Source organism: Protomyctophum bolini (assembly GCF_963924005.1).
Source record: "Protomyctophum bolini genome assembly, chromosome: 19".
Taxonomy (NCBI): Eukaryota; Metazoa; Chordata; class Actinopteri; order Myctophiformes; family Myctophidae; genus Protomyctophum; species Protomyctophum bolini.
This window is the reverse complement of record NC_137880.1, coordinates 9,957,889-9,982,939: the sequence shown is the minus strand read 5'-3', so window position 1 is coordinate 9,982,939 and position 25,051 is coordinate 9,957,889. Positions and strand designations below refer to the sequence as shown.

Here is a 25,051-nt window from a genome sequence, read left to right as displayed (position 1 = left end):
TGGGAAGTACGATTTAATGTGAAAGAGTAATGTGTTTGGATTGAAGTGCGATGTACCTTTTTTTTTTTGTAATCTTTTCTACTCACGTCGTAAAGACTCGAACTTTGAAAAATCACCCTGTATTTGCCAATACAGTAGAAATGGATGTCACCGTTTTGGTAGCTTTCCGTTCTCCTTTAGAGTGTTTCTAGGTTGTTTTATATGGAAAAACAGATTTTTTTAGTCTTGTTGTATTTTACTATACCGCTGTAATTTTGTACAGCAATGTGTTTGTCAGCATGGACATGTGTTTAATTCAATTGATATTCGAGCACAAATTGTGTCGTTACGTTACATATATGAATTATACCTTGTATAAGGGCTACGGTTTCTTAAGATTTTGATCAAATAATTGATAATTTGAACAAGGATGTTAACATTTCTTTTGCATAAACGATTTCAACAAATTCCAGGTGAATTATTTTTCAAGTTTGCATCACCTTAAATATACCTATAATACGACCCAGTTTTTTTTTAGGAAATTTCCATTGGAAAAAAGCTTATATTTTCTTATATTCAGACCAATTAAACTTAAAAATATTCAGAACCTTTGCCTTGGAGCTAGAATCTGAAGACTCATGCCATACAACAGTGAATATCATTGCTGTCAGATAGAAACCCTGTACGTCCAAAACCGTAACTTTCTACTTTTCTACTTTAAAATAGTGAAAATAGCCGATCGTGACGTGTTGTGAGCGTGCAGGGCCGGTTCTAGGGATAAGCGAACCAAGCGGTCGCTTAGGGCCACAACCACTGAGGGGGCCACGTCACAGGGAGAAGATTATTTATTTTATGTATCCCCTATCCCTTACATGTACTACTGGCCACATGTAGCCCCCACCTTCACCTAATGCAGCCCGCAGGTTAATATCAACTGGCAGCCTGAGGGCCACATGTAGCCCCCACCTTCACCTAATGCAGCCCGCATATCAACTGGCGGCCTGAGGGCCACATGTGGCCCCCACCTTCACCTAATGCGGCCCGCAGGTTAATATCAACTGGCAGCCTGAGGGCCACATGTAGCCCCCACCTTTTGCGGCCCGCAGGTTAATATCAACTGGCAGCCTGAGGGCCACATGTAGCCCCCACCTTTTGCGGCCCGCAGGTTAATATCAACTGGCAGCCTGAGGGCCACATGTAGCCCCCACCTTTTGCGGCCCGCAGGTTAATATCAACTGGCGGCCCGGGGGCCACATGCGGCCCCCACCTTCACTTAATGTGGCCCTCAGGTTAATATCAGAATACTGATATAATATTGGTTCCAGCCGTTTACAATTCCACAACATGCAAACATGACCTGCTTTAATTACTTCAGTCTAAATTAGTAGCTCAATGCTCAACACACGTATAATTAAAGGCATTTGAGATTACATAAAAGTGTACATTTTCAGGATTCCAATTCGAATATAGCAAAAATAGCCGATCTACAAGCTCAAAACGTGTCGCAGCGCAACGCCAGATTGCGGCAGCATTGAGTTCACTCCTCCTGCCTGCATCTGGTCTCTCTCAAGCAGAAACGATGAACCCGAAGCAGTTGTGTTTACATTTGCGCTGTGGCACAGCTACAATACGTCACCAGTCTCACGTTGATCCCGCCTCTATAGCGGTCGCATACGGCGCCAGTTTTACCGGCGCCTTAGTACTTATAGTACAGCTTGAAGACAAACATTAAAAGTCCATAGCCTTGGCTGCCACATGTTGGGAAGAACAGGGGTTCTCAAACCGTGGGTCGCAACCCCTCGGGGGGGGGGGTGTATTGTCTCTATTATTAAGGTTATTGTTGAAAGGCCTTTAGTTGAAACAACAGCAAGTCTCCATGCATCCGGCTGCTCCTATGTGTACATTTACTACTATATCAACATTAAATCACATGTTTAAGGTCGCAGTGCTGACAGATCTGTCGTAATACCTCCTGCACACAATCCTCATATTCACTATGCTACTTAGTGTTGTGTTGTGTGCACCTTTAATGACGAATGTAGGCCATGTCACGTGCCAGGTCACAAGGTTTGTGTTCACCGTGCCACAGTTCTGGCTCAGAGAACAATGACAAATATAGAAAGCTCAAAAATAGACGTCTGTCTAGTGGGCATATAAGCCCTCGTGGATAAATAAAAGGTTTTGTTTTGTGCGATTAGGACCATCTCAGGCGTCTGGAATCAGCACAGAAACCAGAGAATACCAAACGAGTCACCCCTTTACCAACTCGCCCCGAGCGTACAGCCTAAACCTATAACCCTGTACCTAAACTTAACCTCAGTAAAACTTTGCCTAACCCTAAACTTATTTCTAACCTTATTCTCAGTAAAACAAATTAAAGAATACAAGAAACACGGCACAGAGTGGTCGGCGGGGAAAAAACCGAGGGGCGAGATGGTAGAGGCTATAGCCTGGCTAAAGCCAGACGCAAATCAGCCGTTGGCAAAACGACAGTGTGATATGAGTCTGGCTTTAGCCAGGCTAGGTAGGGGCGACCGTATACCCGATACCAAACCACAGGTTGCAACCAGCGGCTGTAGCTTTTCACTCACAGTTCTGCCACTCACAGGCCTCACAGCAGCCTTTTATACCCAGCTGAGCTATAGACTCCACCATTCAAATGGGTGTGTCCTAAAACATGCCATAAATCTCCCTGAACGACACAATGATTCCTTCATCACACAGAAAAAACATGCCATAAATCTCCCTGAACTACACAATGATTCCTTCATCACACAGTAAAGTAGTAAAGTAGCCTACTATATGCAGAATGTCCCGTGTCATAAAAATCTATTGAAAATAGCAATATAGATCTGCTATTTTCAAATGGCCAAAATTAAGTGGTTAATGTAAATAACTAGTAACTAATGGTTTCAAATAAATGTAGTGGAGTAAATGTACACAATATTTAGATCTGAGATGTAGTGGAGTATATAGAAGGTATAGGTATATGGTATATAGAAGTAAAAGTATTGCACTTTGGAAATACTCCAGTAAAGTTAAAGTACCTAAAAAATTTACTTAAGCACAGTACTTGAGTATTTAATTTCTTTCCATCACTGGTTCTTGCGTAAAATAAAAAATAAAAAATAAAAAAATTGAAATCCAATGTAAAAAAAACAAAAAAAAAACTGTCTAATGATGAAGTACGGAGCTCTGAGGGACTCAACAACTCAACACATGGGGTTCAAGTATTGTTACTTTCGGACAAGAAGGCTTTCTTACCATTATTATTGTATTTGTAGTTGTTATGTCCCCACCAAAGAGGTCCAGGTGTTATTTTGTGCAAAAGCTCATTATTGGCTATTTCCCCTAAAGCCCTCAATGGTGGGTTTTAGTGCTAATTTGCTTATTTCCATCGAAATAAGTATAAGTGTGCCGCTTGGGATACTATTTTATTATGAAGAGAGGATATATACAAAAAAAAATCATTTTTGAGTGATGGAAATAAGCAAATTTGCACTAAAACCCAATGCCCAATTGAAGTCAATACAATTCAATTCAATTCATTGAGGTTAAAATGACTGAGGTTAAATGACTGAGGTTAAAAGTTGAGTTAATATGACTCTGCCAGTTGAAAGGTTATTGAAAGGTTCTTTCAACACCAATTAGGTACTTGTTGACACAGATCCCATCCTGTGTCCTTTACCGGTGTACCGGTTCACGTCAGTCAGCAGCACAGCCCAGGAGGGTACACCATAGTATATATATCATTCATATCATATCATCATCAGGTGTCGGTCCTGTCGGAATACGCAATATACTAGCCACCATGCACACGTTTACCTTCCTGTGGGCCTGCGCTCTGCTCGCCTTGAGGGTGTCTGCCAGCCCCTTGATGGGGGACAAAGTAAGTAAGGACAACTATGGGGACCTGCATGCGGGGGGCACGATAATCGGCTGGAATCATTTATCGCGGTAAGAAATGCTCACAATGATCGTAGGGCGGAGATTAGAATTGATTGTGAAACTGTCTTCCCGTCATATATGCTGACTGGAGATCAATCCCTTAACACTTCAGTAAAACGGTAAAGAGTGCACTTGTATGCTCTTTTTACGGGGCGCTATAGCCCCTCCCATGCATGGCTTTTGAAGAGTCATGTGGCAGCCACGTCTATGTTTCTTTAGGGCACTAAATGACAACGTAAGACGCCACGCGACCAATATAAATACATCTTGTGTGACTGATTCCGTTTTATACAATAACACACTGCATTCATGTCTCGTGGAGGACGATGAATGCAGACTGTTAGCCACACCACTAAAACACGAGAAGGAAATGTAATTTTTAGCCAGTACGACAGTGGAAATGATCGGGGACGACGACGAGTTTGAGCGATGGCAATGGTTTGGTGGACTTGAAGACAAGAAAACACCAGTCAGGTAAAAATAATGTGACGTTGTGTGGCACAGTGGCAGCCATAGTGGCCGCCCCTCACTTCACACAAGTGTGATTGTTTAATTCTAAACCAGATCACTTGACTTATCCCAAAAAATAGCCCAGAATATGGATGCTGGGTTTCAAGCTAACAAAAGTGTAATTCGAAGAATGTTAAGCATATCTTTGATTATCGCGATAATATCGTTAATCACAATTATTTTTGCCAGAATAATCGTCCCGTGCCTAATGGCAACTCCATCGCTATTTGCATCCTGCAAAGTGTTTGCTGTAAAGCAGAGTGGAGGCCGATATAATATTATTTTCAATTATGTGAATAGGGATTAAGTGCACTTTGCAAGGTATTCATTAACCTTTCTTCTCTATCTCATCTCTCAACGCTGAACCTGCAGGGTGAGTGTGCACCATACCATACTACCATTATTTACACATATACACACACATTATGGTCCTTCCTATATATATATATATATATATCACCCATTCTTGAGATAAGGGACAAAACCTTTTTCAAACTGGATTTTTTTTTTTTTTAAGATACATTCAAATCAAATAGATGTATTTGTAGACACAGATCTCAACTACCAATCTTGAGAAGGAACAGGTTTTTCGCATAACATTTCTTTCTAAAATGGGACATTTATGCACTTAATACCTGATTCATGTCAACTCCGTCAGACACACTAAAATCCCTTTTAATTGAATTTTATCATTTCAACAATAATATAAAGTCCTCAGTTATCTTATAATGGCTTTCAGTAATCAAGTTAAGTAATACAAATATTTTAATATTATTTTGTTCCAATATCACACTATTATGAAATATCCAATTTCTCAAAACCGTCATTTCAACCTTTATTTTCAATATTATAACATGAAAACCATGTAAAAAAAAAAAAAAATCATCATTACGTATCATTTCAGTTGGTGTTTCAATACATAAGCACAAAAGATTTGACAGCAAATTTTCTATTTCTTTGGAAATTAACAAAAACATCACGGGACGAACGTCTGACGGAGTTGACGAACATCTGACGGAGTTGACAAGTTTAACTGATTTAGGTTCTAGACCACCTAGGATCTTGATTCTGGTGACTAATCCCACATTTTCAAGGATGAGGAATACAGTGGTACTATTTAGATTTGCCCTGTGAACATGGCAGCCATTTTTCACAATGGCCGCCAACTTTCTGTTATTTCCCAATAACTCAAGTTCTACACCACCTAGGATCTTGATTCTGGTGACTAATCATACATTTTCAAGGGTGAGGAATACAGTTGTACTATTTAGATTTATCCTGTGACCATGGATGGTAGACATTTTCAAAAATGGTGGACCTGCTATTATTTTACCAATTTACTCAGGGAATATTATCAGAATAATATAAAATCTGTGAATACATTTCTTACCAAGAATTTTCTTCACCAATGTTTGTAAAGGTGTCTACTAACATATCCCACATTGGTTTCTATTTGACCACCCTAGGGGCATGTTTGACAGCTGCTGAAAGTTGGGTACCATCAACAACCAATATAAGGCTAAATGTTCTAAATTTCATTATGCTTTAAGTAGCATGTGGCATGTCAAACTAGGGGCTTTTCATGATTCTGGATCCATTCCAAGCATTAGTTTTGCACAAAAAACACTACGTTGGCTAAAAACGGCCATAGCCATCATCACAGATGTGATGAGGTCAGCACATGTCGGCACATTTGGGCAAGTGGCTATGGCCAAACTAGGGGGTCTATGGCCAAACTAGGGGTCAAACTCCTTGGGCTAAATTCGGTGAGGTGAACAGTGAGCAGTGAACAGTGAGGGAAAGACTGAAGACAGAAGATTTGGCTTCAGGACCATCAGGCAGGATGTGCAGACACTGAAGGCATCAGTGTCTTTCTCTGTGTCCCCAGCATGTCAACCAAAGCAATGTTACCAAATCAAAGGAGCCTTCACCTCATCCTCGTCACCTGGGGCTGGGTGAGCAATCGTATCCTGTATCTAAACTCACAACTAAATACAGACACTTGGCCAGACTGCCGTTTGAAAGGGTCAAACCCCTCATCCTGATTGGGGAAGACCACCCCACCTAATCACACCAACCGAAGAAGTGAGGTTGGGGCCTCCAGGTGGGCCAGCAGCCATCTGCACAAAGACTGGGCTGGACCCTGCAGGAAAGCAATCTCCAGCCAAGACAATGTAAGTTGACTATAACAGAGCCCCAGAACACAGAGCTCAGGAGAAGGATGGAGAAACACTGGCAGGAGGCCACCAAGATACAATGCCCCAGAGACCCAGAGTGTGCCACCACTGGCAGTAAGGAGATCAACTGCTGCAGCAAAGATGTCATGAAAGGCAAGTCTCCACCAAAAAAAACCCTGAACCTAATCGGGGTGTCAAGAGACCAAAGTTTCTCCCCCACAGTTCCCTGCAGTGGCCAGTGAAGTCAAACTGTGCATCTGTACCTGAAAGGGGCAAGTCAAAGGCCAGAAAGCCCACCTCCTTTTAATGTCCTGTCAGTAGAAACTCAACCTGCACCTGAAATAAGCCCTTACCTCTCCCAGAGAAAGTTCATCCTTGAAAATGTAATGATTAGTCGCCAGAATCAAGATCCTTGGTGGTCTAAAACTTGAGTTATTGGTAAAATAACAGCAGGTTGGTGGTCATTTTGAAAAACAATGGCTGCCATGGTCACAGGACAAATCTAAATAGTACCACTGTATTTCTCATCTTTTAAAATGTATGATTAGTCGCCAAAATCAAGATCCTAGGTGGTCTAAAACTTGAGTTATTGTAAAATAACAGCAGGTGGCGGCCATTTTGAAAAAAAAATGGCTGCTATGGTCACAGGACAAATCTAAATATTACCAATGTACCCCACATCCTTGAAAATGTATGATTAGTCACCAGAATCAAGATCCTAGGTGGTGTAGAACTTGAGTTATTGTAAAATAACAGCAGGTGGCGGCCATTTTGAAAAATGGCTGCCATGGTCACAGGGAAAGTCTAAATTGTACCACTGTATCCCTCATCCTTGAAAATGAGGTCTTAGTCACCAGAATCAAGATCCTAGGTGGTGTAGAACTTGAGTTATTGTAAAATAACATCAGGTGGCGGCTCTTTTGTAATATGGCTGCCATGGTCACCACGAGACAAATCTGTGATGGCCCCATAGCCAAAAATGTTCCTTAAGGCATGCTCTAACTGTGTGCCAAATTAGAATACTGCCCATTATTCAAAAACAATAATTTTATTGTTTTAGGAACACTTTTGTCAACTCCGTCAGATACACGTCAACTCCGTCAGACACAAAATCTGACGGAGTTGACGTCTGACGGAGTTGACAAAATGGCATTTGTTTTCATCTTAACCCTCTTTAGTACAATGTAGCCATTTTGTTTTTGCTTAATTTTGTTAGCTAAACCTAACCCCTAAACTAAAATAATAAACATTATTTTGGAATTCTTAACAAAGATCATAATAATGTCCTGACGGAGTTGACATGTAAAAGCTGTGACCACATTGTTATCAACATTGTTTGTTTAAAATATCAAACAATTGAATGCTTGTCAGACCAGGTACTCCACTGTTGCAACAAATATAAATGGGACTTGGAAAAGGAGTCTTCAGGCTAAATCTGTCGACAATATTTTCTGATTAATTTAAGACTTTTAAAAAAACCTGACGGAGTTGACGGAGACGTGGGACGAACATTTGATATGAGATATTTAATAGAAAATATAAATTAAAATTAACTGTGTATATTATTTGCTATGTTGTTGACAATCTACTTTAATTTAGTATGTATATTTATGTGATTGTGACAGTATTAGACACTTTTTTGGCAGTTTGAAATTGTGGCCACTTGCTGGGGACAGGCTAAATACAGGCCTTTTTGGGTACAGGGCCTGCTTTTAACTAATTCAGATGGAATATGAAAACAATTATAATGAAATTAAGGGCATAATAATACACAACTGTATTACACTTAACTTTGCAAGTGCTTTTATTTTTATGAATTAATTTATTTTTTACATAAAATAAGGCTCTTATGTGTGGGACATGTTTTTTCCACTTTTGTCCCTCATCTCAAGAATGAGTGATATATATATATATATATATATATAGGAAGGACCATAATGTCAGTTGTTTTCAATGTGTTTGTTAAATGTGTGTCCCATTATGGGATGGGCCAAAGTGGCATGACACGAAAATAGATATTTCATTCATTCATATATAGAGTGTAAAACGTTGTTTGTCAGACTTGTTTTGGTCTTTTGGTCTGTTTGTGTCCATGAAGGTGTGGTGACTGAAGCTGAGAAGGAGGTCATCGTGAACAAACACAACGAGCTGAGAAGAGCTGTGCAGCCTACCGCCAGCAACATGCTGAAGATGGTAAGACATGTACAGTACATATACAGTAGGCTACTGTATTCCAGTGGTGGACTGGAAAAAAGTATGCAATTGTTTTTCTTAAAGGAACTTACACAACATGCTCTGAGATCTCTGAGATGTAGTGGAGTAGAAGTAAAAAAAATATTTGAAATTTGAAATTCCTCAAAATTGCATTTAGTACAGTAATTAAGTCAATGTATACTTTAACATGTGCACTGCTGTATTCCATTCAATTCCATCTATATTAACACGTGCACTTGCACTGCTGTATTCCATTCAATTCCATCTATATTTCAGACTCTCCAGAAGGTCCATAGAGTACTAAAAAAGACAAACGAGACACAATATATCAAATATACAATGCAGTGTCTCACCAGCCGATTCATATAGCTCGCAATATTTGTGAAACATTGTGTCTTGTACCAGTGTCCGTGCCACTGATATAGTGGTCATACACAGTTATGTAAAGAGTTAAGTCTTAAAAAGACAAAAGAGTGTCCGCACACACTGATAGCCAAAGTGCCGATTATTTGATGTTTGCCTCATTCCATGCATCCTGTGCCCTCTCATTGTCAGAGTTGGAGCGATGAAGCTGCTTCCAACGCTCAGAAATGGGCCAACGGCTGCTCCTTCGATCACAGTCCCGTCCACAAGAGGTCCATCGGCTGTAAGACCACAATTTTCATGTCAAGGCCCATTTTCTATATAGCACTTGAGCCATGTATGGACCACCATCACCATGTGTTGAGATTTAGCCTCTCAGGCCAAAAAACTAAAGAATATGTTGTTGTCGGTTAATCATTTCTCCACAATTCCATGATGTATAAGAAACGTTGATCAAACATAACACTTATTTTACATGATCTAATTGTGTGTAGACTTCTTGTAAATTAAGTAATGCAGATGCTTAACAATAATTTAACTCTTGAGAGCGGGGTCCATTTGGTTACAACTCTCCATCATTTAGCTGGGGTCGCCACCTGGAAGCCTCTCAAGGACCACTGGTTGAAAACCACTGCTTTAAAGGACCATTTTAAAACATAATCGGGACACAAACCTCTTATCTCCATATTTAATACACTTTTTGTGTGTTCATTTTCCCGAAATCAACGCCCTATACTTGATCACACCTTAGTGTAAAAAAAACTAGCCCTTTTCAAGCTTGTGTATCTGCTACTTTCGCTGTTTTTAAAAGTTTTTTGAACAGTTTTACACAGGACCACAATGGAAACAAGCCCTCATGGATTTTTGTGTTAACAGATACAATTATCATATAATTGAATCTTTTATCATATAATTGTATCTGTACATTTTGCGAACTGTTAATCAATTGATCAATCAATTGCGGTTTCCACCCATTGGTCATTATAAGATATGGCACCATCTAAGAGAGGGGACTTTTGGTCCACTGCCACTATACCTCAAGTAAGCTGGCCTGTGGCTTCCGTACGAGAGCACTGAAAACCTGCTCCTTCTAACAAATGAGTTGATAAGCTTGTAGGTCTGTTGTTTTTGGCAACAGACCATACACGCACAACAGTTGCACAACAGAGTCAAATGTTTTATGGTCATGAGTCACCATGATGATATAAATCATTTAGGAATGGGAGAAATATGATGGAACCAGAAAATTGCTGCCACTGCTATGCCCTATAGCCTATAGTGTTTGGTGTCTCTCTCTCTCTCTCTCTCTCTCTCTCTCTCTGTGCAGCCACTGTATGTGGTGAGAACATATTCGAGGCCGGTGCTGAAACGCCGTGGGACAGCGGTGTCCAGGACTGGTACAGCGAGGTGAATAACTGGAGCTACGGCAAGGGACGCATCAACACGGGAGAGGTCGGACATTTCACACAGGTACACAGTGAATATTTGCACTTTTGCGCATGCTGCAACTAGTTTGTCAAAATGTTTCAATTGAAAACCTCGTCGTGATGTTCATGTAATGTGTGTTGCGTGTGCAGGTTGTGTGGTACCTCTCGAACGAGATCGGATGTGGCCTGGGGTACTGCCCCGACAACCCTGGGAACATGAAATACTTCTATGTGTGCCAGTACTGCCCCGCGTAAGTACAAATACTTCTATGTGTGCCAGTACTGCCCCGCGTAAGTACAAATACTTCTATGTGTGCCAGTACTGCCCCGCGTAAGTACAAATACTTCTATGTGTGCCAGTACTGCCCCGTGTGTGTCAGTATAACAACCAGAACCATAACATTGTCTGATTTATTGCGACCTCAGGTCGCATTTACTATGGAAATATGAATTTCCCGTCAGTTTGTAGGTTGGTTGCTTGGTCACCCCAGCCAGGCAAGCCCCCAGGTCATCGTGACATCATCAGCGAGGGAAAGTTATTTGTGCAGCCGCGCCTGGCAGCCGGCGAAAACTAGAGTTCTCAACAGGCCCGAAAATTAAGGCCTGGCCCTGCCTGGGCCCTCATGTGTACACTCAAACCCTGTACACTCAAGACACTGCCACCGCTGCCACCCTTAGATCTCCATAGATGGAGCTGACCTGTTCTGACATTCCATATGTTGATCTGACCTCATCAAACCCTGTACACTCGCACTCCATATATGGCCAGTGCACGTGACCTCGCGTCTCGCCCTCAGGCGTCTTACTGGTATGAAAGAACGAAAAGAATAAAAGTCCTATACCCGCCGTTTTTTTTAATACTGTAACCAAACTGTATTGCAGACCTACCAACCAAAAATAGTAATTCAATTCAATTGCACAATCCAGATTTCAAAGTACCTGTACTTCCCGCAATGTTCCTTTCAATGTCAATTTGAAGCATCAAAAACATAAAAGTATATTACTCACTCAACCTTCCAGTCAGGACGCCACACGCAGCAGGTTTCCCTTCCCTTTGTCCAAAAGCTCTGAATTGATTCAGAGCTAAACCCTCAGAAATGTTCCTTGACCAAACTTTTCATCTTCAGATCTCAACATTTTCCAGCCCCACGAATCTGTGGTTTATACATTTCTGATTCAATTTGGTAGAGTCTCTTTGACAAATCCCCACACAACACATGTTGATACCTAAAATGGAACCCCTGCAAAGCCAACCTACCTCACTTCCTGGAACTATTGCTAACATGCTTTTTTCCCCACAGCTCCCCCTATGAGCAAACCTTGTCAACAGAAAATGAATGACCATGGTTTAACTACACAAAATAAAACGTACATTTTGGGGTTAAACGTTCAACCATATTCTAACCAATATATTCCCTTGTTATCACCCAGCATGTTTGTTTCATTTTCTTTCAATACATTCTTTAATTTCTTCACACATTTAGGCCTATGTGGCCTAAGTACAAATACAGTAGTAATGTGTGTCAGTAGTTGTACTGCCCCGCGTAAGTACAAATACTTCTGTGTCACTCACTACTACACAAGTACAATCATTTTTGCCCCACTGACCCCACTATGGACAAGGCCCTAGCCAGTGGTGGTAACCCAGCAAAACTATTTGGTGGCCCCTCCTGTATAGTAACTCTGAGGACCCCCTAGGGGTCCCGGACTGCCTGGTGAAGACCCCTGGAATGTGGGTGTTGTGTACAGCATAGACCCATGTAGAAAACATCTGTCTAGGATGGCTGGGAAATGATATGGACATCAAAAAACACAACATCAACGGTGCATGTTGCTGTCTCAGACACTCTCTGGTCATATCATGTTTGATATTTGATGTTGTTGTGTCCCACATTGCAGAGGTAACTACCAGTTCACCCACCCTTACACGGAGGGACCGGCTTGTGGTCACTGTCCCGACGCCTGTGATGAAGGGCTGTGCAGTAAGTGACCATTATTTATTTCTATGTTTTTATTGATTGATTATTGATTACAGAAATGTAAACAGCACAAGGTACAGTCAGAACACAATACACAATGTGCCTGCGAACGTGGTGAATGTCCATGCAGTAACCTTTGGATCTAAAAGCTACAAAGGAAGCTGAATGCAGTGTTGTTTTTGGCAGCACATTTCTATTTTGGTTTGAGTCTTTGGAATAAAACTTAATTTAGTTTTAGTCATATTTTAGTCACCCGGAATGTCTAGTCTAGTTTTAGTCGACTAAATATCATGATATTTTAGTCGACTAAATCTACAGTGGATTTAGTCGACTACAATTAATTTTGTCTGGACTTGAGGCCTTGCTGTTTTTACACTTGCTGAAAATAGCCGATCTGCAAGTTCACAATGTGTGTGTGAAAGTGTGAAATGACTTATATTGATGGCGATATTAAAGGATGGTTGCAGTAACAATTTGTATTTATACATTATACAGATGACATCACTAGAATGTGGAGGGGTGTTGTCCATTATTATCTTTTGACTGCTAGTTGTGTTTTGTTTTTGGTTTGTTTTTTCTTGTCTTTTTCTTTTGTGCAAGTCATGTGAATTGTGTATGCTCTATTGAAAAAAATCATTAAAGAATTCTCAAAATATTTAGTCTTATAGTTTTAGTCATCCATCATAGCTTAGTTTTCATTTAGTTTCCATTCAGTTTTCGTCAGTGGAAAAAGGTAGTCGACGAACATTTTTAGTTTTAGTCGACGAAATCAACACTGGCTGAATGAATGAACAAACTTCTCTCTCTCTCTCTCTCTCTCTCAGCCAACCCGTGTCCCCATAAGGACGTGTACATCAACTGCCCTATGCTGACCAAACAGTGGGGCTGCGGCAACCCCATGATCGCAGGCGTGTGTCCCGCCTCCTGCAAATGCACCAATAATGAGATCGTCTAAACAGTTTGAAGGACCACCACAAGGAACACGATTGGATCCCCATCCACGTCAGCCAATGATGTTCCTTAACGTACGAACCCTTTCATATACTGTATGAACGTATGGTCTATGCATACTGTACATCCGATGGAAGTGATCACTCCGCTGTGCTTGCAGCCTTGAAGAAAATAAAGCAAACGTTTCTAAATTATGACACCGATTTCACTCTTTTTGTTTGCCTGTTTAGACCAGCGGTGGACAAAGTACTCAGGCCCAGTACCCAGTCCCACCCGTGGTTGTGCCCGATCTTCGCACCCATTGGTTGCGGTTTCGTGGTTGGACAAAAATCCTTTCTCTCCATCCACTACAATTGTAATAACGTGTTTTTCAGTTGCTTCGTATTGATATTCTGTGCATTCAATTCTTATTTTACTTTAACTATAGGTGTCAGTAAAAAGGGACAAATGCATGGAACCTTTGTACACTCTCAGAGTTAAGGGGACCTTGCGAATAAAACATTTGAGAACCACTAGTACTAGTTGGACTCCTAATGTGAATAGTGTCATACATATTCTGAAGAAAACCTGGAGACAGTTTACATTCAGTTATTGGGTCTTAAGATCAAAATAAGAACATTATAATGGTGTGTAAAAAATAAAATGAAAGAATTGCCACGGACAAGCCCAAGTCTTAATTGCCACGGACACATTTGTCAGTGTACGAAGATATTGATGACCCCAGAAAAACTCCTGCCTGTGACAGAAACCTTCCATACTGTACATTTTCCAAGGACATCATATTTAAGAGGTATCAGTCAGGTGTTACACTCACCGAGTCTAGGACGGTTATTAATAAGGCAAGGTGGTGAAATGCCCAAAGTTCTTTATTATTCTATGTGGCATGCAAATAGTTGGAAACAAATTACAATATATACATTTACATAAGTATTCAATATGAATTACTATACTTACAAACATAAATGACACACGGAGCAACTAAGGCAAATAATCAAAAGCATACTAAAACTAACCTCTTGAGTTTTAGACACACTAAACTAACAACCGAAAATAAAGTGACAATAGTGCCCTACTATTGCCTATACTCTACTCTAATCTAACAAACTGTACAAAAAGCAGGCTTCCGTGGCCAGGTGCTCAGAACATAGAAGTGACACAATAAACTCATCACAGCAACTCTTGCTATACGGGTGGTTGCATTATGATACTCCGTGCATTCTCTTGCTGCACGGAGGGCGCGCTGCCTCTAGCCTGCCTGCTCCACTCTGGAGTCTGGCTGTTTGGACAGCGGCCGGGAGTGAAGGCTTCAGGACGCCTTTATGCCGTCAGGTGGGCGCAGGTGTAGAAGCCGGTTGGAGGAGCGAGGTACGGAGCGGGCGACCAACAGCGGAGCGGCGGTAATGCTCCCCACCAATGGCTGCGCTGACGGATCTACATGCAGGGAGGGGTTAGGCAAAGGGACGCGCACTGTGCGTAGCCTGGTTTGCCAACGGCTGATTCGGTCTGGTTTATTAATCAGGCTACACTGTGCGCACCATGCAGGCAAAGACATATATAGGCCTGCGGCCGTAACACAGGACTCACGCAGTATGCTGGATAGCACCATGTACACGCTTACCGTCCTGTTGGCCTGCGCTCTGCTCGCTGTAAGGGTGCCTGCCACCCCCGTGGCAGAGGACAAAGTAAGTAAGGACAACTAGTACATGGGTACTAGTACACTAGTACAATAATCGTATCGAAGAGATATTAATTTATCGTGAGATTGTCCCTCCGTCGTCATACACTAGCTGGGATCAATGCTTCCCTGCATATCCGGTAGTGTTAAACCATCAGTAAAACAGACCTGTAAAGACGACTAGCCTACTACTACTACTACTAGGCCTACTACTAAAAGCAAAAACATAAAACATTAGAGTAATAGCAATTGTACACTTGGCTGTGCTGTTTTTTTCCCACTAGAAACCAAATCGCTTTGCCAAAAATAAACAAATTAATACAATAATAATAATAAATAGCCCAGAATATCAAGCACATTAAGGCCGACCAAAGTTCTGAACAAGGTCAAAACACAGATCAATGCAATATACAGCATCATTACAAAATAAACATCAATGGCAAGAAACATGAGCAAGACAATATAATAGAACAAAAAGTAAGAAGACTTAAGAGCTCAAGTGCAATTAAAAGCAAGGGAGAACAGCTGGGTTTTAAGTAAGGATTTAAAAACCCCAATCGATTGGGCAGTGGTAGGAAAATAACTCAAATGGTTTACTTAAGTAAAAGTATTAATACTGCAATATAGAAATACAATGCTGTTACAAGTGAAAGTCTGGAATTCAAAATGTATATGATTAAAAGTACAAAGGGTATCAAAGTGTACTTAAATACAAAAGTAGAAAATACTCATTATGCAGAATGTCCCGTTTCAAATGTGTAAAATGTCATTTTTGTTGTTCACAATGCATTGTGAGCTTGTAGAATAGATTGGCTTTTTTCAAATGGCCGAAATGTGTAGGTCTGAAGTGGTTAATGTATGTTTTCATTGTTTCATAATAATAATCACAATCTACAAAGTAACTATAGTAACTAACTCAAATAATTGTAGTGGAGTAAAAGTACAATATTTGCCTCTGAGATGTAGTGGAGTAGAAGTAAATGTATTGAAAATGTACCTCAAAGTACAAAAAGTTGTAGCCTATACTTAAGTACAGTACTTGAGTTAATGTACTGAATTACTTTCCAAACTAATTTGGACAATTTACTGTATAGGAAAATCTTTTCGAAAATGAAAGTGGACGTGTGAATATATAGATGAAAAATGTGAAAGTGCTTAAGAATGAAGCTGTCCTCAAATTGAAACTTTTATTAAATCGTATATACACTATACCGAGACATTTATTCATGTTTCACAAAGATGATGGTGCTATAGAGTTGAGTTGAATTGAGTTGTATATTGAGAACATTCAGACATATGTCAAAACTCTGTTTTGAATTCATGCACTCTCCAATGTATTCATTAACCATTCTCCTCTATCTCATCTGTCAACGCTGCAGCTGCAGGAGGGTGAGTACAGTGTGTACGATTATATAAAAATTAATTGTATTTGTAAAAAGTAGTTTATCCGAATTTCACCCAATCTTTTTGTCGGTCTATTCTGTGTTCATCTATAGATCTTAATCTTAATATAGATCTGACCTCAAGGTCAGACCAGAATGACATTGTGAACAAACACAACACTCTGAGGAGAGCTGTGCAGCCTACCGCCAGCAACATGCTGAAGATGGTAAGACACTACATATCATCACTGTCTGGCAGAAACCAACTAGCTCCAGTTTTTCCCAACTTTTCTTTTTACTTATTTGTTTTATAAATCAGTGCCATTGATCACCCTTTTAGTCAGTGTGTTTCTTTTTTTTTTAAATTTTATGTTGAACCAATTGAAAATATTCTGACTAAACCCCCTAACTCCATTGTATCCTTAAAAGTCCGTCAAGCGACCTAATTTCCTCATTAATATAGCATTAGTTGGATAAAGTGATAATAATATAAGGACACATTCAAGTTTCTGACTATATGTATGAAAAAGCAGTAAATGTGATGTTCTAAAACCATTTTCATTATTATTGTTATTAGTATTATTCATTTCCTGTAAAGTTAAAATTTGGGTCATAGCCAAGTGGTTTCTCCCCGACTGCGGACAAATGCAGTATTCCAGTCAATTCAAAACTTTATTTCAGACTCTCCAGAAGGATCATAGAGTGCAAAAGACCTACAAGACACTTGAAGACATGAACATGTTTTCAAACCACTGAATACAGTGGTCATAGAGTGGTTATACAGTGGGCAACATGCTATACAGATAACATCCTGTGGACTCAGGACTCAGAGATCTAACATCATGTGCCCTCTCATTGTCAGAGTTGGAACACCGAAGCTGCAGCCAACGCTCAGAAATGGGCCAACGGCTGCTCCATGAACCACAGTCCTCACGGCCATAGGACCATCAGCAGTAAGACCCACTTCGAAAGAGCATGCTCACCTCACACATTTTATGAGATCTTTGACAAAATTACGTGCACATTACAAAGACACACACTTAGGTCACATACACACACACATACACACACAAGTTTTTTTTTGGAGCATATCGAAGCATAGCGTTTTTCTGACACATGCTTTGAGTAGCCATGCTGTAACATAATAGGCAAGTCGGAGACATACAGTAAAGGCTCATTCATATTCTGGATTTTCGGTGGTGAGGTGACCACAGCTCCGGTGGTAAGCTGACCACCGGAGCTGAAATAACGTTGAGCAGTGGTGAGTAAAAACAGAAGGGCTGGGGCGGTGGTGGTGGTTTGCGCTTCACCGTGGCTCGTGACGTCATGTTGTAGTTCGGAGCCTCGGAGGTCACCTCACCACTGAAAATCCAGACTATGTATGAACCTTAAGAAAACAAGGTACAACACAAGTCCAAAAAGCAGTATCTATTTACAAGCTACAGATCTGCATCTGTAGCTTGTAAATCAATTCTACAGACTATACATACACAAGTCTGACACATTTCCACATACCTACGTCAGATAAGCTGCCTTCCGTTTCTCGAGCGGGAGAGCAGATATTGACACCGCAGATTTATCAAACGCTATTTCATTTGTGATATGAGGGCACTGAAAACCTCCTCCTAATAACAAATCAGTTTATAAGCTTGTAGGTCTGTTGTTTTTGGCAAGCGGACACCGTGGTACAGCGGGGCATAAAGTTAGGACGAGTCGGCCACACTGCCACTATACTTCCAGTTCTCTCAGATAAGCTGGCCTGTGAACAGGCTATGACAGTTATCTCCATATTTGGGCATATCGAGAGACAGACACAAACATATAGCCTCTGCGGTGCATGATGGGCATGCAGGCACCTTCCCACTGTGCCATTCGTGATTATGGTCATAGTTCTAGACTAGGGGTGCCCACTCTTTTTTTGTACTTGAGAGCTACTTTCAAAATGAGCAGCTCAACAAGATTTATATACCCACCAAAAACAATATTATCCCATTCTGAAAAAGTGAAAATAGTAGGGCTTTGGTTGGAATAGCTGCGCTGACGTTACCTATAAGACAAACACACTTGGAAAGGGAAAGAGAGGGGAAATGTAATTGGAATAGGGTTTTTTTTGGTATATAACTTCGTAATGCTTCTGACGCTTATTTGTGAGCAACACGCTTGGAAATAAAGTATTGCATTGTGAGCTGACCGGCCCTTTGTCAATCAATCAATCATGTCACCTTAATTCAAGTGGCAGATGCCAAAATTAGTTATTTACCTTGTGTGGAATGGCACGTGTCTTCTCTCTCTCTCTCTCTCTCTCTCTCTCTCTCTCTCTCTCTAGCCAGTGGATGTGGTGAGAACCTGTACATGTCCAGTTCTAATAACACGTGGGACGAAGCTATCCAGCCCTGGTATGATGAGGTGGAAAACTATCGTTACGGCGTGGGCGGCGTCAACGGAGCCCGACTCATTGGACAATACACACAGGTACACACACGTACACACACTGGCACTACACACAGGTACACACACATACACTACACACAGGTACACACACGGACACTACACACGGGTACACGCTCACACTACACACAGGTACACACGCTCACACTACACACAGGTACACACACTCACACTACACACAGGTACACACGCTCACACTACACACAGGTAAAAAAAAGAAAAGCAAGGCAACGACATTAAAAAACAAGCAGTAATGCAATACAGTGAGGACATGAATAACAAAAAATAAAAGATCAATTAAAAGCAATGTTGTAGAAGTGAGTCTTGAGCTGTGCTTTAAAAATGTCTACAGAGGCTGCCTGACGAAGGTACAATGGGAGCTTGTTCCATGCCGTCGGCCCTTAGAAGCAAAAAGCTTTTTTTAGGCAAAGCGAGCAGGCCAGCAGTGGAAGACCTTAGGGGGCGGTTTGGGACATATTTAGGCAGGCAGTCATGTAGGTAGGAAGGTGCGAGACCATTGAGAGCTTTATACACAAGTAAAATAATTTTAAAATCAATCCTAAAAACAACCGGAAGCCAGTGCAGTGAAGCCAAAATAATGATCAGATGCAAAGTGACATAGCCCTGTTAACTGTATATACTTTCCCCATTGTCAACAGTTTTTATTGTATTGTGACACAGTTTAACTACTACTCTAGACTTAGTAAAACACAACCGGAGACGGAGTTGCACTGTATTTCAGACTACTTCTCTTCTTCATCTCAGAGGAACATGCTGTACTTTTACCCCACTACAGTTGGTTTGGTACCGCTCCAACCAGATCGGATGTTACAAGGCCCACTGTCCCCACGCTATGTACCAATACTTCTATGTGTGCCACTACTGCCCCCCGTAAGTACAAATACTTCTGTGTGTGCCACTATACTGTCCCCAGTAAGTACAAATACTTCTGTGTGTGCCACTATACTGTCCCCAGTAAGTACAAATACTTCTGTGTGCCACTATACTGCCCCCAGTAAGTACAAATATGTGTGCCACTACTTTTGATTGATTGATTGATTGATTGATTGAATAGTTTATTGAACACAAATGTAAAAACAGCAACAGAGTACAATCAAACACTAGGGATAGCACCATACACTCTCAGAGTTATGGGGGTCCTTGACATGTAAAAGTTTAAGAACCAATCAATGCATCAGAGAAGTCAACGGTACTGTAGATCCTGTAGGTGTATTTTTCAGTCATCCTATAGATCCTATAGGATGACTGAAAAATGTATTATTCATTAATGTTTGTACATTAAACATAATTTTAACAAATACTGCAATTTAAAAAATATATATATATATATTCCTGCTTATAGCCTATAGTAATAATATCTGAAGATCATGTTTTAGGGTGGGAAAAAAATCACGGCACTCGATCTGTCTTTAATAAAACATGTTTGCGGTCTCAGACACTAATATTTAATGTTGTGTCCAACATTTCAGTGGTAACTACCAGTACACCCACCCTTACAAGTCCGGAACACCTTGTGCTGACTGTCCCAATGCCTGTGACAACAAGCTGTGCAGTAAGTGACTGTATTTCATTCATTAAAATAAAAAACCATGAACATTTACATAGTGCCTAACCTCGAGTCACCAGACGTTCCACCTCAATTATTGTGCTCTGTTTTTTAATTGGAATCCTGAATTTAATTTCAAATGCATTACATTTTAATTTCAAATGCATTTATTTATACTTATGTTAACTTTATGAACTTAAATACAACGATGCGGATGTAACACAACGCGTTGTGAGCTTGTAGATTAACTAACCAAGTGTAAAATTAGCCATTTCAACACCATCAAGGCACCGCCAAAATACATATTAGTACGCTGAACGGTCTGTCTGTCTCTCTCTGCCAACCCATGTCCCTACACTGGCCAGTACTCTGTCTCTCTCATGCAGCATGCAACCCATGTCCTTACAGTGACCAGTTTGTCTGTCTCTCTCCGCCAACCCATGTCATTACACTGACCAGTCTGTCTCTCTCAGCCAACCCATGTCATTACACTGACCAGTATGTCTCTCTCAGCCAACCCATGTCATTACACTGACCAGTCTGTCTCTCTCAGCCAACCCATGTCCCTACACTGACCAGTACTCTGTCTGTCTCTCTCAGCCAACCCATGTCCCTACACTGACCAGTCTGTCTCTCTCTGCCAACCCATGTCCCTCCCTAGACTGAACAGTCTGTCTGTCTCTCATGCAGCCAACCCATGTCCCTACAGTGACCAGTACTCTGTCTCTCTCTCATGCAGCCAACCCATGTCCCTACAGTGACCAGTACTCTGTCTCTCTGTGTCTCTCTCATGCAGCCAACCCATGTCCCTACAGTGACCAGTACTGTCTCTCTGTGTCTCTCTCATGCAGCCAACCCATGTCCCTACAGTGACCAGTACTCTGTCTCTCTGTGTGTCTCTCTCATGCAGCCAACCCATGTCCCTACAGTGACCAGTACTCTGTCTCTCTCTGTGTCTCTCTCATGCAGCCAACCCATGTCCATACGTTGACCAGTACAGCAACTGTCTTGACCTGAAGCAGCAGTATGGCTGTAGCAACGCCCATGTCCAAGACAGGTGCCCCGCCTCCTGCAAATGCACCAATGAGATCATCTGAACGCCCGGCAGTGTTTGCCACACGTCCCGTTTATCTGGATGAACCAGCCGACGGCCGCAGGCGCATCATCACATGAAAACATGATCGAATCTGCATTCAAAGATATTCCTTTTGGGAAACCCCATGGCCTATCATGCTGTATAATTATGCATAATACTCTGTCTACAGCCAATGGGAATATCACTCCGCTGTGCTTTTAGAAATTAAAGCAGCATTTATGAATTATGATACTGATTTGCTTGCTTTTCGTTTTCCTTCAGGGTTTTTTCGGCCTGTTAAAGTTCAGATCAGTGTTGCACCACAGTACTCAAAGCCCAGTAGGCTACTTGAAGTCAATACGCTTGGTCATAATATATTGAGAAGCATGTTGTTAAATAGTCTGTAGGCTATTTGGGGCATGTTTCTACAATTACCATAATTCTTTGGTGTACTCACCCCACCTTGTGGAGAGGAGAGGGCTAGCTGTCTTGAGACATGTAGTCCAGGAAGGAAGTGACCAGTGTCTGTGCCCTGTACTAAAATATCTAAAAACACATATTACGCACATAAAAACCCCAGGAAAGTGTTTGTCTCCCAAACCACATTAAAATAAGATCTGGAAGTTGCCCTTTAATCCAGAGCAATTTACAGTAAGCAAGAACACTTTACCATACATGTTGACAGGTGAAGCTCTGGGAAAGAAGGGCAGACTGGGCTTTTGTAGAGGCAGTGCTTGATTGTAGGATGGGACAGCTGGGTGCAGAGAATTGGTCAAGGAGAGCAGGTGTGCTGTAACCTGACTCCGTCAGATGGGGCAGCAGAGAGTACACTGGGTTTCCCAGTACTATCACTTCTACTCAAATACAGTACTTTTCTAACAGACTGAAAGCAACTGACCTTTTTACTATTGGAAAATATTGAAGAAATGTGTGTGTACCGTCACTTCAAAAGCATAATGTTGTTTACCCGGGCAGCGCTGGTTGACAGGCATTAATACACTTTTTATTGAGCATATAGCGGCCTAATGAAGTCTATTTAAACAATCAAGACCCCATGGGCCGCTATGCTCGATAACAGGCTTGATAAGCCCAAAGCTTATTGATACCTTATTGATTAATTGCCTTTTACTCAACACTTGAGCTACACTGCTATAGATCAAAGTATGAATCAGTTTACAGTGTCCACACTGAGACATGTTTAGATATCAGAATCAGATCACATTTCAAACCACCTAGGAATGTTCATACCTGTAGCTCAGTGATACTCAACCTCAGGCCCGCGGGCCACATCAGGCCCGCGGGACCATTATGACTGGCCCACCAATGAAAATCAAAAAAAAAAGAAGAAAAAAAATCTGGAAAATGAAATAAAAATAAATAAATCTGAATGAAGTTCTTTAATTACATTATTATAAGTAATACTATTAGAGTTGTACTATTACTCGAACGAAAATAAAAGCTTGGGGGGGGGGGGGGGGGGGGGGGAGATGCAATGCAAATGAAAGACATATACTGTGTAGGCCTATCCCTAATTCCCTGACATAATTTTATAGCTAAACGGACAGAATTATATTTTATTTGAATGATGAAACCCAGCTGCCATTAATAGTTGGAAATGGAAATTGCGGAAATTGCGGAAATGGAAATTGCGGAAATGGAAATTGCGGAAATGGAAATTGCGGAAATGGTAATTGCGGAAATTGCTCTTCACTTATAGCTATCTATTTTCAGGTAGATTGTTTTATTTTACTCAGTCAGCCATATCACTACTCATTTTCTTTCATGAAAAAGGTCATAGCTGGGTAATCTTTTTTCAGGCAAATTGTGTTTATTGTATTTTATTTTACTCAGCCATAACAATTTATTTTCTGTTAACCAACTTGCTGGCTGGCAGGCAGGCAGACAGCTACTCATAGACAGGCAGACAGACAGACAGCTACTCATGGAGAATTGGACAGGCAGGAAGTCAGACAGCTACTCATAGACAGGCAGACAGACAGCTACTCATGGAGAATTGGACAGGCAGGCAGACAGCTACTCATGGACAATTGGACAGGCAGGAAGGCAGACAGCTACTCATAGACAGACAGACAGCTACTCATGGACAATTGGACAGGCAGGAAGGCAGACAGCTACTCATAGACAGACAGACAGCTACTCATAGACAATTGGGCAGGCAGGCAGACAGCTACTCATAGACAGACAGACAGCTACTCATGGACAATTGGACAGGCAGGAAGGCAGACAGCTACTCATAGACAGGCAGACAGACAGCTACTCATGGACAATTAGGCAGGCAGGCAGACAGCTAATCAGACAGGCAGACAGACAGCTACTCATGGACAATTAGGCAGGCAGGCAGACAGCTACTCAGACAGGCAGACAGACAGCTACTCATGGACAATTGGACAGGCAGGCAGACAGCTACTCATACAGGCAGGCAGACAGCTACTCATAGACAGGCAGACAGTAAGACAGCTACTCATTGACAGACAGACAAATAACTACTCATGGACAGACAGACAGGCAGGCAGGCAGGCAAAGAGCTACTCATGTTATGTTATTATGTTATAACAGCTACTCATGTTATGTGCAATAATTTGTGCAGTTATGGAAACGGCTCTCTGTGTTTATGCAAGAAAATGTAACACATTTATTTATTTACATATTGTGTGCATGCACATTGTACTTTGATACATTTTGCGAAAATAAAGCAATTGAAAGAGAGAAGTTATCAAGTATCATTAATGTCGTAATTTTATCTACTGGCCCCTGGCCCCTTGCCATTTTTGTAATGTGGCCCACAGGTAAATCTATTTGAGTATCCCTGCTCTACAAAAGCCCAGTCTGCCCTTCTTTCCCAGAGCTTCACCTGTCAACATGTATGGTAAAGTGTTCTTGCTTACTGTAAATTGCTCTGGATTAAAGGGCCACTTCCAGATCTTATTTTAATGTGGTTTGGGAGACAAACACTTTCCTGGGGTTTTTATGTGCGTAATATGTGTTTTTAGATCTTTTAGTACAGGGCACAGACACTGGTCACTTCCTTCCTGGACTACATGTCTCAAGACAGCTAGCCCTCTCCTCTCCACAAGGTGGGGTGAGTACACCAAAGAATTATGGTAATTGTAGAAACATGCCCCAAATAGCCTACAGACTATTTAACAACATGCTTCTCAATATATTATGACCAAGCGTATTGACTTCAAGTAGCCTACTGGGCTTTGAGTACTGTGGTGCAACACTGATCTGAACTTTAACAGGCCCAAAAAACCCTGAAGGAAAACGAAAAGCAAGCAAATCAGTATCATAATTCATAAATGCGGCTTTAATTTCTAAAAGCACAGCGGAGTGAT

General features: G+C 41.2%; 2 protein-coding genes across 2 annotated transcripts; both read left to right on the top strand.

The window, feature by feature from the left end:
• Positions 1-3,790: 3,790 nt before the first annotated feature.
• LOC308334076 (cysteine-rich venom protein-like) lies at positions 3,791-13,552 on the top strand (the record flags this gene model as incomplete). The annotated part of the gene is made up of 7 exons (XM_080790664.1): positions 3,791-3,872; positions 8,713-8,807; positions 9,384-9,474; positions 10,519-10,661; positions 10,769-10,869; positions 12,518-12,600; positions 13,422-13,552. The coding sequence occupies 7 exons, from the start codon at positions 3,791-3,793 to the stop codon at positions 13,550-13,552; spliced, it is 726 nt and encodes a 241-aa protein (XP_080646790.1).
• A 1,600-nt stretch (positions 13,553-15,152) lies between these two features.
• On the top strand, positions 15,153-21,717 carry LOC308334075 (serotriflin-like; the record flags this gene model as incomplete). The annotated part of the gene is made up of 8 exons (XM_080790663.1): positions 15,153-15,230; positions 16,603-16,612; positions 16,738-16,832; positions 17,468-17,558; positions 18,932-19,077; positions 19,850-19,944; positions 20,544-20,626; positions 21,590-21,717. 8 exons carry the CDS (start codon positions 15,153-15,155, stop codon positions 21,715-21,717), a joined length of 726 nt encoding a protein of 241 aa, XP_080646789.1.
• Between the last annotated feature and the right edge of the window lie 3,334 nt (positions 21,718-25,051).